Genomic DNA, 18,140 nt, shown 5'->3' on the forward strand with positions numbered 1-18,140 from the left:
TTTAGATACTCCTTATAGTGGTTAGTATAATTTTGATATGTGGGTTACAAAACAACACCATCATCAAATTTTTACATCAGGCAAAAAATCTTTTGTATCAGGTAAAAGTTAAAAAATAGATACATGTTGGGGTAGCCTGATAGCTCAGTTGGTTAGAGCACCAGCTCTGAACAACAGGGTTGCCGGTACCATTCCCACATGCGTCAGTGAGCTGCGCCCTCCACAACTAGATAGAAGACAACGAGCTGTCGCTGAGCTTCTGGAGGGGCGGCCGGATGGCTCAGTTTGTTAGAGCGCGAGCTCTCAACAACAAGGTTGCTGGTTCAACTCCCACATGGGATGGTGGGCTGCGCCCCCTGCAACTAAAGATTGAAAACGGCGACTGGACTGGGAGCTGAGCTGTGCCATCCACAACTAGATTGAAGGACGACGACTTGGAGCTGATGGACCCTGGAGAGACACACTGTTCCCCAATATTCCCCAATAAAATTTAAAAAAACAGAGATGTTTCAGTTATCAGTGCTTCTCCTGAATAACTAGGTTTTAATCTTATGAATCAGAATCGAGGAACTGACCGTACCTCCCTCTGCTTATATCATTAGGATATTTAGAACCAAATTTGTAGCCTATTTCTAGCAACTATATAAAGACTGAGTGGTCCACTTTTGTGTTTGCTAATAATACCTTAAGTTTTATTACTTTCCTACTTTAATGTCCCCCTCTGCTTGACTTCCTCAAGCATTTATCATCTGGTATGGTATGTATTTTTTAAAATATACCTGAAATTCTTTTTAGAATGAGGCAGGAAAAAAGTCAACTAACACACATAGAAGTGAAATCTATTCCAGGGTCATCTATTATACCCACACTTATAACATCTTAAATTCTGGTGTTAACTAATACAGTTTTTAAAAAAATAATCCATGTGTTTGTCTTGACCTCAACTTCAATTTAAACTGCTCAGGATAACAGCTATACAAACGTGAATGTCACACTATGGCAAAACAACTCCACTTCCAGAAATGAGGTGGTTTTCTTTTCTTAGATATTTTTCATCCCTGTGCTGTAGCATACCATAGGCTATACTCAGGTAAGCAAATCAACTTCAGGGCCAGAAGGTTTTCTATTTTTCCTTGACAACGCCCGTTTCTTAGCAACATCATCCTTACAATGTCCCCACCGGTTCTCTGTTTCTCTGAGGGCGATGAGGGTAAACACACCAGGAAAATGGAATCATCCATATCCTCTGCGGAGAATAGCAATTGTAATTCTTAAAATAAAATTTATCTAACAGTAGGTAATATTTTAAAATTGTATTTTCTGGAAGGAGAACTGACTCTGGGTGGTGAATGTACAATGTGATATATAGATGATGTATTACAGAATTGTACACCTGAAACCTATGTAACCTTACTAACATTGTCACCCCAATAAACTTTAATTAAAAAATTATATTTTCTAACAGAAAGTTGTTCTAAATTACTTAGAAACCTAGAAAGACTAAAGACAGAGATTAATTTTGTATTATAAAATATTTCTGATTCCTAAGAATTCTATACCGCTGTTTTTAAATGCACTGACCCTCTGTGCTCCGAGGTTCCTTCCAGCATCTGTGGCTCAGATGTATCTCCCACTGTAGCCCCCCACCTCCCTGCCCCAGCCTTAGTGTCCCATGGCCCCTGCTCTGCTGGGACTTCCCAGCTCTCTAGGCCTTTTCTCTTTGTCTTTCTGCTTCTTCTCCTGCCACGTCTCTGGCTTCCTTTCTGTCTGCAGTATCATTTTGCTGCATTCTGTGTCTCGGATTCCTCTTTCTCTAAGATGGTATTTTTTTCTCTCAGTCCCTAGGAGTATCTCTCTGCTCCAGGGACCCTCCCCCACTTTGCACACACAGTTTTGTTTTGCTTTCTTTGGTTTTCTGTCTTAGTTCTCTCTCTCTTTCTCTCTCTCTCTCTCTCATTCTATTTAACATAAATTAAGGTGATGTTTCACAGAGGAAAATGGAGAGTGACAGAAATTCTGAGAGTCCATCAAATACTGAACTTGTGAAAAAAGACAGACATAAACAACCATAGAAAAAGGTTCAGGCGGTGGCCGGATGGCTCAGTTGGTTAGAGCGCAAGCTCTCAACAACAAGGTTCCCGGTTTGATTCCCACATGGGATGATGGGCTGCGCCCTCCACAACTAAATTGAAGACAGTGAGCTGCCGGAGTGGCACCCGGATGGCTCAGTTGGTTAGAGGGTGAGCACTCAACAACAAGGTTCCCGGTTCAATTCCCTCATGGGATGGTGCGCTGTGGCCCCTGCAACTGAACAATGAAAATGGCAACTGGACTTGGAGCTGAGCTGCGCCCTCCACAGCTAGATTGAAGGGCAACGACTTGGAGCTGATGGGCCCTGGAGAAACACACTGTTCCCCAATATTCTCCAATTTAAAAAAATTAAAAAAGAAAGGAAAAAGGTTCAAAAGGACAGAAAAAGTGGTACTGGATAATGGATGGGGAGGTAATGTCACAGGGCAGTCCTAGAATAAGGAAGATCCACAGATGGAGGTAGGAGCTGGGGCTGAGGCATGTGCCAGAGCAACTGTGTGCACCAGGCAGGAGGAAAAGTGAGCAGCAGAGAAAAACACAGAGAAGAAGTCTCGTGGGGAGGAATGGAACCAAAGAGAAAAGAGAGAAAAAGAAATTTAAAAATTAGAGCAACAGAAAAAAAAGAGAGAAAGATAAAAACACACGTACTGAGAGAACAGGCAGAAAGTTCAAAGATGGGGAGAGAAAAAGAAAGAAGATAAAACAAAGAAAGCAAAAAGAAAAGTGAGGCACCTCAGGCACAAAAAGACCAGAGTCAGAGAACCAGAACACAAACTAAAATTTATTTAGGGATACTGGAGTCTAGAGAATGCCAGCAAGAAAGAGAATTGTGTCACACAGAATGTGCTGGATTCAGAAGAAAGAGTCAAGGATAATCAGAGTAAAGTAGTGGAATGACCTACAGGTGAAAAATTTGGTGTCAGAATCATACAGAATGAGACAGGTAGCCAGATGCAATAAAGGCAAACTGACTGAAGAGGGACAGAAGGGACCGAAGAGAGGGCATCACAAAGGGAGCGACTCATACCAAGAGAGTGCCAAACACCAACAAAGAGTCCGGAAAGGAAAAGAGAGCAGTGGGCCACAAAACAACACCAAGAAAGAAGAGAACGTGAGGAACAGGAGGGCGAGGAAGAGGGAGGAGAGAGTGAGTGCACACAAGAGGAGGCCAGGAGAATGTGGAAGGGAGAGCAGTGCCCCGCATTTGGCTGGGACTCAAAGTCTGGGACTCAGTCACGCAATTAGAGGAGCTGTGAGAAGTGAGCCTGTCAGATGGGGGACTGTCAAGGAGGACCAGACGGTGGGTCTGTGAGTATTAGGAATTGGGCCAACACTGAAAGCTTTTTCGTAGGAGAGAGAGCCACTCAGAGCAAACCCCACGCCTCAGGCACCCCGCGTGCCACATCCTGAAGGTGGACAGGGCTCTCTCTTCCTGGATCTGCAAGGTTCCTTTAACCTCAGCCAGTGGGTCTAAACTTCCGGGATCTGACCAGACAGGGGCAAGAGACTCTAATGTTTCAGGGAAGAAGAAAGGAAGAAATGGGATTGGTTCCCTTTCCACAGGTTGGACAAATAAAGGCAGAGAAGGGCTTAAAAAAAGTATTCCAGACCCAGGCAACACACTGTATCATCTGATTAACAGGCTAGAAAAATATGTACCTTTTCTTCCTGTAATTTTTGTTTTCTTTTTTCTTCTGCGGATATTCTCCTCTGTTCATCTTTTTCTTTTTGTTCTCGGAGCTTTCGTTGTTTTTCTTCCATCTGTTTTTCATACTGGATCTTGGCCTTTCTTTCTTTTTCAAGTAGCTGTATTTCTTTATTAGCTGAAATATTCCAAATACAAGGTGTGTAAGAGCCAATAAAATATTTAAGCTTTCCACATTACAAAAGGAAAAACTTAATATATCTCATTCTCTTTCTTAAAAATAACCTGTGCTAATATCTAAGGATTTATTACATAAGTGAACAGAGATGGTCACTAAACACTCATTTTCACTGGGTGTTCATTTAACTCCAGAGAACTAAATTAGCTTAGATAGATGACTCTCATCCTGTCTGAACCAAACTTCCAAATTAAGAATAGTTTCGCTCATGTGATGTTTCTGCTGATTTGAGCTAAAAAGTCAAACCCCACCAGCTTAACATGCTATACTTAAAATAAGAATTAAAAGTAATACATGGCCAGAATATATATATATTTTTTCCTTCTACTAGGAAACTTCTGTCAAAGGGCTCATCTATACAGACCAAATTAAACATGCCAGTTCATGGACTTAGTCACATACCACACTTTGTTTTCCTATATTCAAATTTCCCCTCGCTTAAGCCTGGAGAGCATCTATGCAATTGTAAAATACCCTCCTACTAAGAGCTCGGAAGAAACAGCTTCTCACCAAAACAAAGGTAATTGATATTCCATTTGAATGAAGTTAAGCACTAGCATTGTAAGTGGATTTACAAGACCAGGGGAGAAAAATACATAGTTGAGAAAGCATTCTCTCAAGGTGTAGAAAGATTACTCTTTTACATCCTAATTGATACAAAGTTACACTAGAGAAGCATACCAATCAGTGAAAGATACCTTATCTGTTAGGATTCTTAGCAATTTCATTTTCATGTTTAGTATCATTTCTACTGAAATCCCATTCTACTTGTTCCTACAAATGTTGAAGAAATTTTCGTACTTTAGTTTTCAGAAAATTAAAGCTAACAGAAACTACTACTTCAAAAATGAAACAATTTAGTCAAACATCATGGGCCTTCTTGATCTGATTTAGTAGAAGCATTTAGTCTCATGTAATGCATATTATAAAAAGTATAATCTATCATATAAACAGATTGGGAAAATTAAGTAAAACCACTTTGGAAACATATAACCTCAATATAAAATTCATTCTGATTTTCTTAAAAAAGTCTAAAATATACCATCTTGCTGTCGTCTCATTTCTTCCCTGCGCTCCTTTGCTAATTTTTGCTTTATGTCATTTTTAAGCACAGATCCATCTATTACTAAAAAAAAAAAGAACAGAGATTAATAGGGTATCAAATGTTAATGATATGACACTTTGACATTTTTCAAAGCATTCCAGAAATTATACCTGGTTTAAATGCTGATCTTGTACTTGAGGATTGGGATGGAAGAGAGCTAGAGCCACTCTGATTCCGTCTTTCTTTAGCAATGGCCTGAGCGGCAGCAACTAACATACAGGGAGATAAAGGAAAGGGATTAGATATTAAGAATACAAACAGCTAATACGGGGGTGGCAAAGCATAGCCAATTGTGTTTTTGATGAGAAAGGATACCATCTCTTCTGTAAGACAAGTCATGGGGTGTTAATCAGGGTCCACAACAAAAGACATACTGAGTTCATGATGTTCAACAATAATTTCACAAAGAATTGAAAGTGTGTGCTGTGGATGTGCCAGCATATCTGTGGACACAGCGAGATTTGTTAGAGGCAATAGCAGAACAAGTCTGTGGATGAGTAGGTGCTAATGATTAACAGCTTTCAAAAATGCCTCAGACAAGACACTGCGCCTACTACTAGAAAAACTGAGCTGGCAAGGAACTGGAAAAAATGTTTCGCCATAGATTGAGAATTTAGGAAAGATGTGGAATTTATGGATCTTAATTTGGAAGCAAAGTGTCAACAGTGAGATCTTCAGAGACAGGGCCCCATATTAAGGAGTACATTCATTTATAAATGACCTAGCAGAGGCTTTCTACCCCGGTGGCACACTAGTCTCCTAAATTGCTTTTAAAAAATTAGCAATGCCTGCCCCTCCCTGCCCCCACTCTCCGGTGGTGGGGCCCAGGCCTTTGCAGATGCTAAAAGCTCTATTCTAATGCACAGTGAAGGTGGAAGACCACTCAAGGAATTTCCTATTAGATGGTATTGTTCTAGGTAGAAAAATGTCAAGCAAATATAAATTACACAATACGAACTTACATATGTCTTGTATAAGCAGGCAGAAGAGTGGTAAATAAACTTCAATAGGGGGTTGGGGGATGAGGAATATAGTTAATAATATTGTGATAAGTTTACATGGTGACAGATGATTACTTGACTTAGTGTGGTGATCACATTGTAAGGTATATAAATGTCAAATTACTATACTGTACACCTGAAACTAATTTAACATTGTATACCAACTACTTACATTTAATAAATAAACTTCAATAAAGGTGAAATATAATGGCAGCACAATTTGAGGGAAAGAAAAACTAAAATTCTAGATGATACACACACACATTATTATAGGGTTTTCCCTGAAACCTTTAATACCATGTATTGCTGTTTCTAAAATGCCCCACAATAATGGTCATCTTCAGGAAGAATCTGGAGAATAACACTGAAAACTCTCTTCTACCCTGGTATAAAAGCACAAGAAATATGATCCGGGGGTTCTGTATACAATTCTGGTTTTTATATATCAAGGAAAATATAACAGCTGATGATGGGCAGTTAAAATAATTAAGGGAATAGAGGGGCTGTCGTTGTACTCATAGAATGAAAGGACTCTGAGATGTTAGTTGCCGCTGAGGAATGATATCTGGGAGTCATTTTACAAAGTAACCTTGAAAGTGACATCACAATGGCGCCACAGGGATCACCATTTCAAAAGGGAAAAAGGATTTTTTTTTTTTACCCCAGAGACCTAACAGCTCAGCTAATCCATGACCTAGCTAAATTTGAAGATTAGACTCTTCCCAGCTTCCTTAATAATTCAACTACTGGCAATTTTGTAGACCACAATAATCCTCTGAATTTGAATACCAGTGTATTAAGAAACACTCTTAACTATGCTCTATAAATTAATTAAGCCTTCCTATATATCCCCCCTCCCACTCGCAACATTTCTATGTGAGCAAACAAGCTGTTTTTGCACATTTGGTTTTCTTGCTTAGAAGTCCTAAGGAAAGTCTATATTTTGGCACAATTTAGCTGACCATAAGGGCAACAATTTGTCTCAAAATGTACAATTTACCAAATTTAAAGATCTTATTAAACAGAAGAAACCTTAGAATTAGCTGTGGTGGGAATATAAAATCATATAAAGGTTAATGTGGTCATATAATATCAAATCTGATTTTTAGACCTTTATATCAAAATTCCTACTGGCAAAAAATACATTCACCAAAAGGGCAGGCTCTAAAAATTATTTAAAATATCCATGCAATGGAAGAAAGCCTTTATGTCTGGACTTAAGAGAGTGAATGTTTTATTCAACTCCATAGAATGAGGGAATTTATTTACCATTAATTTTAAAGCAACAGTAAGGTGCAAGAAGTATACCACAGTATTTCTGTAGTTCTTATACTAATTCTAAATCCCAAAGTAAGGTTAAAAGTTACCTTTGCTTGGAGATTAAATACAAAAATTTGTAGTTTATTACTAAAACTGAATTATGAATCTTAATTTATATGTATGGTACTTTCCTAAAAATTGCCATAACAAATAATGTACATCACTTTACCATATATGAAGTTCTTTTCATTTGTATTACCTCATTAAATTCTCGTCACAATCCTACAAATTGGATATCATTGTTTTCCACTTTTTTTTTCTCTTTTTTTACAGATAAGACTGAAGCTACACGTAACTTTCCTGGATCACACAGGTAGTAATGGTGAAGCCAGAACTTGACTGAATTGTAGATTAAGAAGCAACTACACTTTGAAATATTATATAATTATCAAGGACCAGACTATATATAACCCACTTAACCTTTATATGTGTTAGTTCATTATTCTCACTTCAGCTACTTTCTAAGGTTATTTCTATTTAAAATATCACAAAAAAGGAATTAAGATCCAAATGTACAAAGTTGATTCAACGATAAATAAATTACATATATGGGTTTTGGTTTAAAATATACTTTGAAAATACAGCAACGGAATGATTTTTAAATAAAGCATTTACCATTCTTTTTTTTAAACAAAGTGCTATTATGCTGTGGCTAAGAAAGGCCTAAATTTAAAGAAAAAGTGTAAGACATTACAAGAAGAAAACCATTCTCCTCCTATGAGGGGAAAACTTACAATCAATAATCCTACCCAGCCCAGTAAAAGCCTCAGAATGAAATGAACCAAAAATAGGCATACTTTACGCTTAATAGGTTTTAAAAAGATGTCATTGAAATTTTGAAGCCCCTTTTGGACATAAAACACTTTAGCTCATTACTGACTTCAATACAGTGGAAAATCTCTGCTTCTCTCTGTCCCCCACCCCCGTTCCTCAACACACACACGACATGTGTCACTAGAACTCTGCTCCACTAGGACAAAATAAATGCAAGACAGAAAGAACACTCCATGACAACTAGTTCAAGAATGGTAATAATCTGCCTACGGCTGCACCAAAGCACAATCACACTAAAATGCTTAATCTTATGAGATGTCAATGATAAATACTCATTCCCATACTTATTCGGCAATTCTGTATCGTCTGCCACTGATATTGCTCTTGAAATCACATTCAGAATTCAACATAAAATCTGTAACCCCACCTATCCATGACCTTTCTTCACCAAGATCCTTTCTTCTCTACTCATGAGAAATATTTGATCACATAAACCAGAATTTTCTATGAGTAGGAAACGGCATAGATTGCAAAAAATGACTGAACAGTTTTATTATTGTTATAAAAAGAGCTATGGTTGTGTGGGCAGAGAAGAACCATACTATGAAACTAATTGTTACAGATTAATAGATTTAGTGCTACTCACTGTTATTTGGACAACAGAATAAAAAGAAGCAAGTGCCACAAAGTGGCAAAACATTTCAAAGGGGACAAAGGGGGAGTCTTTGTCCCCTTGTCCCCTTCATGAAGGGCTGAGACCATGAGGGCAGTTCTGGGCTAGCATGTGATGTTTTCAATTTCTAACATGATATGGGCAGCAAGGATGTCAGCTATGGTTCTGGGTTAAGCCTTTTTGAATGGCTTTTCAAGTTGGTTTGAAATACTGTGAATTCAAGCAACTATCCTACATAAAATTTTTAAAAATTTAAATACTTTTCCAACGTTCAATATACAAACGTTTTGGGGGGTTATCAGGAATGCTGGTTAATTTAAATCACTGAAATAAACCAATGTCAGAAAGACTTAGGTGTCAATAAGCAATAAAACAATCTGAATTTCTTGCAAACTCTCTAGGTGAACCATAAATAAACTAGAGACTGAGCTTTTCTCCCAAAGGAACGATGAAAGTGTATTTGCTTCTGACTTTATTTGGGGAGGTGATTCGAAGCATTCTGAAGTAACATAAAGCCTCCCAATCGCAGCCAATCTAAATTAATTTTCAACTGCGAATGAAAAAAATCTCTAAGGATTTCAATAAAAACCAGTAAGATCGTTTTATTTAAGTTCATGTAGGAGGAAACTAGCCAGAACTAGCTAAAAGCAACCTCCCACAAGCAAGAAACACTATCTTGCTCACGTAGTACTGGAGCAGTCTCATGGGCTATGCAATGTACTGCCAAATTTTACAAAATTAACTATTTTTTTGGGGGGGAGGGGAGACTTTTTGGCGACGGGACCAATTTAGGAGAAGCACTCTGAATCAGTTCAGCAATACGGTCTGCAAGACGTCCCAGGGAAGGTGACATCTTGGCGAAGTCAAATGCTACAGCAGGCGTATGTGGAGGAACAGAGAGCCAAGTTTCATCCCAACTTCGGCTCCTTCCTCATTGCACCCTGACCAGGAGGGTGCGGAGGTAAGCCTCTGGGAGAGGCAAGGATTGCGACCGTGGGAAAGAATTAGAGCGCGAGCGCCCGCGGCAGAGGGAAAACTCCAACCACCCGGTGCCTGGAAGGGCTGCCCCCCGGCCGGGAGAGGCGGTCAGGGAGCGCGGGGTCCCAGCTGGTGCCCGGACATCCCGGGCAGCGGCGCGTCTGTTCTGGCGGTTGCACGGACGCCGGTCGCCCCCCAACGGCAGGCTGGGCTCTGGTCCGGCCGCTGGGTCTGGGGTTCCAGCCTCCCCCGCCCAAGCAGCGCCCGTTAGTTCCGTCGCGCCCCGCCCGCGGGGGTTCGGCCGTTGGCGGTGGCAGTTGGGCCGTTGGCTGCGAGACTTCAGCCATTGGCGGTACTGGCCGGCCGTTTCCCCTCGCGTCCCTGTCCCAACACGGCTCCCCATCCCCATGGGGCTCCAGCGAGGGTGAGGGGAGGAACGGACGGCTCGAGGAGACTCCGAAGTAAAGTTTTCTGCCGCCCGTCGCGCCGCTCCAACGGTCTTGGGGGGCTACGGGGATCCCGCCTCCCACACGGCCCGAGCTCCCCTGCCCCCGCCCCAGGAGCCTCCGCCCGCTCACCCATGCGTTCCCTCAGCCCCCTCAGGGATGTGCTACCGCCAGCGCCGGCACGCTCCGCCATCTTCCGAGCAGACGAGCCCGGAGGAGCAGCTAGCGCTGCGGCCACAGTGCGCAGGCTCTGGCGCGGTCGCTGCTCAGGCCTTGGCCGTGGCGCCGGTGGGCGGGATAGGGCGGGGCCCGAAGGGGCCGCCCCGCCCACCTGAGACCCGCAAACTGGGCCTCGCTGCTCTCCACCCGCCACGTCGTGACTAGTTGGGCAGAGACCACCTTGTCTAAAGAAACCCTCTTCTACGTTCCTCGCTCTCCCCGCACCCTATTGTGGGCCAGCCAATCATCACGCAGCTTGGCCATGCAACATTCCTTTTCACCTCATATCACTTCTACCTGGCAACGTAGTAACATTCCTTCCTTCATTCATTCGTTCACTTAGGGAGCTTTTACTGGGAGCGCTTATATCACGAGTTTGCTAGTCTTTGAAACACTACACAAAGAAAGGCCCAAGTTGGGGAAAGAGGCGCAGGGACAGGTTGGGAGAGAGGTTCCTTTGAGATGCTAGGGGTCCTATCTCTTTCTTAAATTGTTGCAGAATAAATCAGGACACTGTTAGGTTTCAAAGTTGTGTGAATTATTTTTACGATGCTTGTGGGTCTGTAAAGTGAGGGAGAGGATTTACTGGCATTAATCTCTCCAGATTTTGGAGGAGGCCCTTCGAGTTTGCAGAATGTTTTTCCCATTCACCAGGAAAAACTTCACCGGCCGGATGCACCTTTGAGGGGCAGGCATCACTTAATGTGTAAGCTAGTCTGTGCAACGTGGAGTCACCCCCATTATTAGTTTGGTTTGGCGCACGGCTATAGGGAGCAGTTTATGGATGGGACTGTAGATATGGTGCAGGAGACCCCCGAATGGGGCAGGAGACCACTTGTAGGATAAACACTTTGATGAGCCCACTGTGTCTCAAAATTACATGGGAGCTATAAATGGTAAAAGCTAATAACAGCAAACACTTATTGACTCTAACTATGTGTCAGGCACTGTTCTAACTGCGTTACATTTATTAACTCATTTAATCACTCTATTATCCTATGAGGTTGGTGCCATTATCACCCCCATTTTATAGATGAGAAAAATAAAGCAGAGCAAGGTTACATAATTTATCCAGAGTCACACAGTTATAAGTAACAGAACTATAATTTGAATGCAAAACATCTGACAACAGTATCCATATATTTAGCTTTAGCTTTATGATACTGTCTAATGAGTTGAGATATATACTACATAATAAGTGATTAGTATCCAGAATGCATAAAGATCTAAAAATATGTAAGAAAGAGCTAACCTCCAAAAAGTGAGCAAAAGGCATAAACAAGCATTTCACAGGAGAGAAAACACAAATGGCCAATTGACATAAGAAAAGATGCTCAAGTCACTGAGATGCAAAGTACAGCGTAGAGAATGTAGTCAATAATGTTGCAACAACTATATATGGTGCCAGGTGAGCCCCAGACTAATGGGGGGGGGAAATCACTGCATAAATTATGTAAATGTCTAACCACTATGCTGTACACCTGAAATTAATATAAAATAATATTGAATGTCAACTGTAACTGACAAAATAAATGATTTTTTTAAATTAAAAGGCAAAAATTAAGGGGGTGACTGGTTAGCTCAGTTGGTTAGAGCGCGATGCTCTTAACAACAAGGTTGCCAGTTCGATCCCCACATGGGCCACTGTCCACAACTAGATTGAAACAACTACTTGACTTGGAGCTAATGGGTCCTGGAAAAACACACTTAAAATATATAAAAGTCAAAAAAAATTATAAATCTTTAAAACATGTTTTTAAAAAAGGCAAAAATTAATAAATAAAAGAACCTAAAAAAAGGAAAACAGAAGAGGCTCAAACTCTTTAGCAGTCAAAAGAATACAAAGGAAAACCACAAGGTATCATGTTATACCTACAGATTTGGCAAATATTAAAGAGTAGACAGTAAGTTCTGGTGAAGATGCAGATTAATACTAGTAGGGGAAAAAGTTTGGCATTCTAGTGCGCCCAAACCCAGCTCCTATATACAGAGACCAATGCTTTGCATGAGCTATATGATGGTAACCACGATTATTAATATGGCACACATGTGATTAGGGTGCTAGCAAAGCATATACTCTACACGCACACACACACACACACGAATTCCACTTTGATGAATTTATCTGGAACTTCATAAACAGAAAATCTAGAAAAATGCAACATTACTTTTGGAATTTCTTGCAAAAATATTGAAAATATTCAAGCTATTGTTAGTTGTTGAATGCATCCAATAATGTGGCAACATTCAGACACATGCAGACTGTGGCATATTCTACAAAACAACTGGGCCTGGATGCTTCAAAATGTTAACGTCATGAAAGATTAAAAACAAACATCAGGGAAGCGTTCCAGATCAGAGGAGGTTAAAGAGACCAAGATTTTTTTAAAAAAAATAGGGGGCATTCATTATTGGGACAATTGGGGAAATTTGAATACAAACTGCATATTAGATTATTTTATTGTATCAAGGTCAAATTTCTTGGGTGTGAGAATGATATTTTGGTCATGTAGGAAAATATCATTTTTCTTAAGAAATAAATGCTGAAGAATTTAGGGGTAAAGCATCAGAATGTCTGAAATACTGGTGAATAGTTCAGAGGAAGGAACAGCAAATATCACAAAATGTTAAAAATTGGTGAATCTAAATGGTTACAGAGATGTTCATTTTACTACTCTTTAAACTATTCTGTGCGTTTGAAATTTTTCAAAATAAGAAGTTGGAGAAGGGGGAGGAGGGTGGTAGATGAGGGTAAATGGGATCAAATGTATGATGATGGAAGGAGAACTGTGGGTGGAAAACACACAATGTGATATATAGATGATGTATTACAGAATTGTACTCTTGAAACCTATGTAACGTTACTAACCACTGTCATCCCAATAAACTTTAATTTTCAAAAAGGAAAGAAAAAAGGGGCAAAAAGTTGGAGAAATTTTTTAATCTAGAAAGTTTGTCTTCAGCTTACTTGGAAATAACAGCACTTTGAAAAATAAAATTTGATTTGGAATTACATGTGGGAATGCACCCTCCGTAATCTTTTCAGTATTTAGAGCCACTAAAGGCCTTACTCCCGCCTAGGTGTGGGGGAGCAAGGGCAATAAGCAGTCTGCAAAAAAAAACCCAAAAAACAATAAAAATAAACAAACAAACAAACAAACAAAACAAATACTGGCAGCATGTGCTGGGAACTGGGTGAGAAATTAAAATGTGTTCCAAGGGCTCAGCAGAATGAGAAATTACTCCTGTTGGGGTGATCAGAAAAGCCATCGTGGAAGAGTTGGCACTTATTCTAGACCTGATGCCCAAAAGAAGCAATCTCTCCTTAATTCCAGCCCATGATAGCTGAGTAAAGAGATGGGCCTGTCTGTGGTCAGATCTTCCCATTTTTCAAAATAAGCTGGAAATCTGGATTTTAACGTAAAATCTCTTGTTTTTAAAATGATGACAACATAAAATGTTTTGAAAAACATGGTGCAGGGCAAATAAGATGATCAAATAATCAATGTTCAAGTTTCCCAATTGTCTCATTTTTTGTGTTTGAATAAAAATCCTAACAAGGTCCACATGTGGCATTAATTGATATGCTTTTTAAGTGTCTTTTAATCTATAGATAAACCCTGCTTTCTAACATCTCTGATAGATCACTGTGAAGTTTAGCACTCATCCATCCATTCATTCAGTAAGTCATTCAAGTCATTCAATTAAACTTTTACTGACCACCTCCTCTGTGCGTGGCAGGTGGGGGAGACAGAGACAAGGAAGAAGCCCTACCCTCCATTAATTCTAAACTAATGATTAGACGTCAGGACCCTTTAGATGTTTGCTTGGGGCCAGAGCCGCTCCCTAAGGCGCCCCCATGATACTGTACATTTCTCAGAAAAATATTGGAACTGAAGGTTGCTAGCTTGAGGAGAGCGTGTCTATCCTGGAGCCAACGGAGACTCAAAGCTGGGAAAGAACCCAGGCGGCCCCTCCCCTCTCCTCCAGTATTTGGAAAGCCTATGTTCCCCAGGGAGCAAAAAAAAAAAAGAAAAAAAAGAAAAAAAAAAGAGAAAAAGAAAAAGTAAAAAGAGCTGGAATCCTCACTTTTTTTTCCCTAGCTGGCTCCTCCCTGCCTTCCCCCCCCCCAACTTAAACCTGAGACCAACAGGAAAAATATTCAGAAACCACAGTCATAATACCGTGTTTTCCCGAAAATAAGACTTAACCGGAAAATAAGCCCTAGCATGATTTTTCAGGATGACATCCCCTGAACAAAAGCCCTAATGCGTCCTTTGGAGCAAAACTTAATATAAGACCCGGTCTTATTTTTGGGAAAACACGGTAGGTCTAGGTATTGTCAGGTCTTTTTATTCCCTATTAAGTGATGAAATTTTTAAAAATTGAATTCACATGTAATAAATACTTAGACTTACCAAGTCTAACAAATTTGTATTTAAACTGCCACCACCACAGCTCTGTACTATGTTTCAAGCTTCACAGCCATGAGCTGGCTCTTCCTCTCCATCCTGAACTACCTATTAGATTCATGCATCATGCCCACAGTGGAGGCAGGGTTCTGGTTTTGTGTTCCTTCTCCTGTCATTTCTGACTCTTACCTTGAATCTGTTGCAGCTTGGTTGGCTGTGATGCAGGGGGAAGAGTGATGTTTCATTCTGGACTCATCACTGGCCAAAGCTACTCACATTTTCCTTTCTTTTCCCAAATCTGTACTTTTCTTTTCTCCTAAGTTACAGATTTACCTCAGGTTCTGGTCATTTCTCTCTTGGGTAATGGCAGCCTTCCCAGTTCCAGAATTCCCACTGCAGCACCATGTACCCCACCCCCACCCCAGTGACCCTTCAGCACTCCTCCCTGCCTCCCGTTCCTCCCTCCCTCCTTCTCCCTTCCCTTTGCATGAAGGACCAGAGTGACCTTGCTCTCTGTACCCTCTCCTTTTAGGGAGTCCCTGATCTTTCCTGGGGTAGGGTAGGGGGATGATTCTCATGACCTAAATTCACCAGGGTCAGGGCAGTGAGCTTCTGAGGAGAGGAAGAGGCTACTACCACCAGTTTGGAGGGAACTGCTCTTCAAACTGGAAATTCAGACCAGCCTCAGAGAGGAAGGGTGTGGCAGCAGCAGTGGTGATCTGCTTGGAGCAGTGCCTGAGACGGGTATTTATGGGTCGGTAGTAAGAGCTGCCATTTGTCCTTTGCCTACCCAATGACAGGCACAGTGTTAAAGGTTTTACATGGATTATTTCATATAATCCTCACCACAAGTTTATGAGAACATCTACTTTCTCATTTTACAGATGAGGAAACAGGCACAGGGAGGTTAACTGACCTGCCCCAGGTTAGCACAGCTAGGAAGTGGCAGAGCCAGGATTCAAGCTGTCATGTGGCATGTCAGGCGGGGTCTCTTCTGAGGTTTCTAGTCCCGCTCCCCACATAAGAATGCATGACGTGGCGAGGCCAAAAAGGAACACCCACGGAGTCATAGATAGAGGAGTCATATCACTATAGTCTCGCTGGCGGCTGGGTTGGAGACACAGGAGACAGGAGCCACACTATCCGCAACCACTTCTCTCTGCCAACCAACCTCACTTGCTAGCTGCAATCCACCATGCTAACTGCAATCCACTCTTCCTAGCCCAGCCACCATCTTCTTGCTAGCCCCCATTTTTGCTAGCGTAGCCACGGCAGTTATATTAGTGGCCAATGGCTCGCTGGTTACAGCTGACGCCAACTGGCCACAGCTGATGGCCATCCAATCACAGTTGATGACCATTTACTACTTGAGCCAGCACCTTTCCACTGATGCCGAGAGCCTGGAAACTGCACTCCTGGCTCTGACCCCACACAAGCCCATGTATATCTAGTACTCCTTCCACTGTGCCTTCCAATTATCAGATGATGAATCCTAGTCCACTCTTAATTCCTAACTAATATCTTCCTCTTCTTCATTGATCCAGTCCCCACACTCAGGCTACTGAGCCTTTTCAAAGTTGTACTATCTATAATTGGTAAGGTCTTCCTACAACTGTATATCCTAACCCAAGGATCAGTATAGCTGTCCCTTAAGCCTTTAATAGAATTGACAAACTATTTGGTAAGAAACCATTAAAAATGGATGTTTTGCAGTGGAGATGAGTATGACTCCTCTTAAGTAGCCTTCCTTCTAGAAAGGCTCAGAAAAGTCAATAAGTGCTGAGTACTCAAGGACTGACTTCAAATGGCATGTGTAAAGGAAAACGTGCCATAGCTATTGCACTGTTTATTCTACAATGAATATTTGTTGAATGAATGAAAGAGAGTACTAAAAGCTTTCACAGTACTGAAAGAAGAAGAAATGAAAATATTTTGAATGGCTACCAGGGTGTTGAAAAGGTCTAGACTTAAAATTATTAAAGGGCAAGAAAATGTCCTCATTTTGTTCCCCTGACTTAAAATAAAGTAGAGCAAACATAGGCTATGCCTTCTCATTCTAAATACAGGTTTTTAATATAAAGGAAACTTCAGAGGGTGCCAAAAAACATAAAATATCAAGGCTTGCCCTTTAAAGACAGTTTGGAATTGCTAATAGAGCTAAAAATTGGTAAAATCCAGATGGAAGAAGAGTCAGGATGGTTTGTTAAAACACAGATTGCTGGGCCCCATTCCCAGTTTCTGATTCTCTAAGTGGTATTGGCTGTATAACGTATACCTCTAAGGAAATGTACCAAATAATGTCTAGTGCGAAGCCAATTACAACTGAGTACTTAATATCATCACATTTTACTGATGATAAATACTAAAAATCCTAATACAGATGGAGTGTCGTGTACATCCTGATACTTTTTTTTTTTTCACTAAGGACAGGCAGATGCTTTGCCCTAATGTGCATTGAAAGCGAAGGTGTCGCTTTCGCCTTGCCTGTGAGCATCACACAAGAGGAGGGCCATCACAATGGAGGGCGGAGCCTCACGTGCAGGACGGTGCCTAAGGGCATTCTGGACAATTTCCTGCAACAGAGTCCGATACAACACACTATAAACAGAGGTTTCCTTCTCTTCGCCCACCTCCCCCAGGACAGCGCCGCACATCCACACCCACCTTTTAAAAGGAGCAAGTTAGATGAAGGAGGGGAAAGTAGAGGCATCCACTTCACACACAGGAAGTGAAATGCATAAGAGACCCCTCGTCTCACGCCCCAGGAGAGACGTTTCTGAGGGAACTCTGGTCAGACTTAGGGCAGATTGAGTCCGAGTCCTTTCACTCACTGCACCCAGCCCCCAGTTTATCCTGCTGCAAACTCAGATGCCTCAGAGGGTTGCTTTGGGTATGGATCAAGATGTTTGAAAGCTGTGTAGATGGAAGGAATCTCACCCATATTTACACACTGCACTTCATGAATCAAGTTCTATCTGGGACTATATGGTATTCTAAAATGTCGTAGGTCTTTAAGACGTTGAGACTCAAGCTGAAACTGTTTCCAGTGGCTAAAAAATCTGTCCTTACTCAGGCTCTTCTTGAGACTTTCCCTTTGCAAAAACTCAATTGTTTGTCAATGGGCAATACGGTTGTGTAGTCCAAAAACTGTACTGTAAACCTCATTGTTTCTTCATGGCCAGCTCCAGATCTATTTAGAGAGTGTGTATTTTGAGAGAAAAAAAGGCTTGAGAGTACA

General features: G+C 41.1%; 1 protein-coding gene across 8 annotated transcripts in view; it reads right to left on the reverse strand.

Annotated features, from left to right (window-relative positions):
- The window catches only part of MAP7D3 (MAP7 domain containing 3), a 30,391-nt gene extending 19,799 nt beyond the window's left edge, over nucleotides 1-10,592 (reverse strand). For 6 of the 8 annotated variants that reach the window (XM_019714698.2, XM_074324123.1, XM_019714699.2 and 3 more), the window contains exons 1-4: nucleotides 10,404-10,562; nucleotides 5,190-5,288; nucleotides 5,017-5,100; nucleotides 3,751-3,914 (exon numbers count right to left, since the gene is read on the reverse strand). In XM_019714698.2, the coding sequence (XP_019570257.2) occupies nucleotides 3,751-3,914; nucleotides 5,017-5,100; nucleotides 5,190-5,288; nucleotides 10,404-10,464 (408 nt within the window). In that variant the 5' untranslated portion in view covers nucleotides 10,465-10,562. Of the gene's footprint in view, nucleotides 1-3,750; nucleotides 3,915-5,016; nucleotides 5,101-5,189; nucleotides 5,289-10,403 lie in introns of all 8 variants that reach the window. The other 2 variants (XM_074324124.1, XM_019714700.2) reach the window with 1 other exon arrangement.
- Between the last annotated feature and the right edge of the window lie 7,548 nt (nucleotides 10,593-18,140).

Source organism: Rhinolophus sinicus, chromosome X, assembly GCF_036562045.2.
Source record: "Rhinolophus sinicus isolate RSC01 chromosome X, ASM3656204v1, whole genome shotgun sequence".
Lineage (NCBI taxonomy): Eukaryota > Metazoa > Chordata > Mammalia > Chiroptera > Rhinolophidae > Rhinolophus > Rhinolophus sinicus.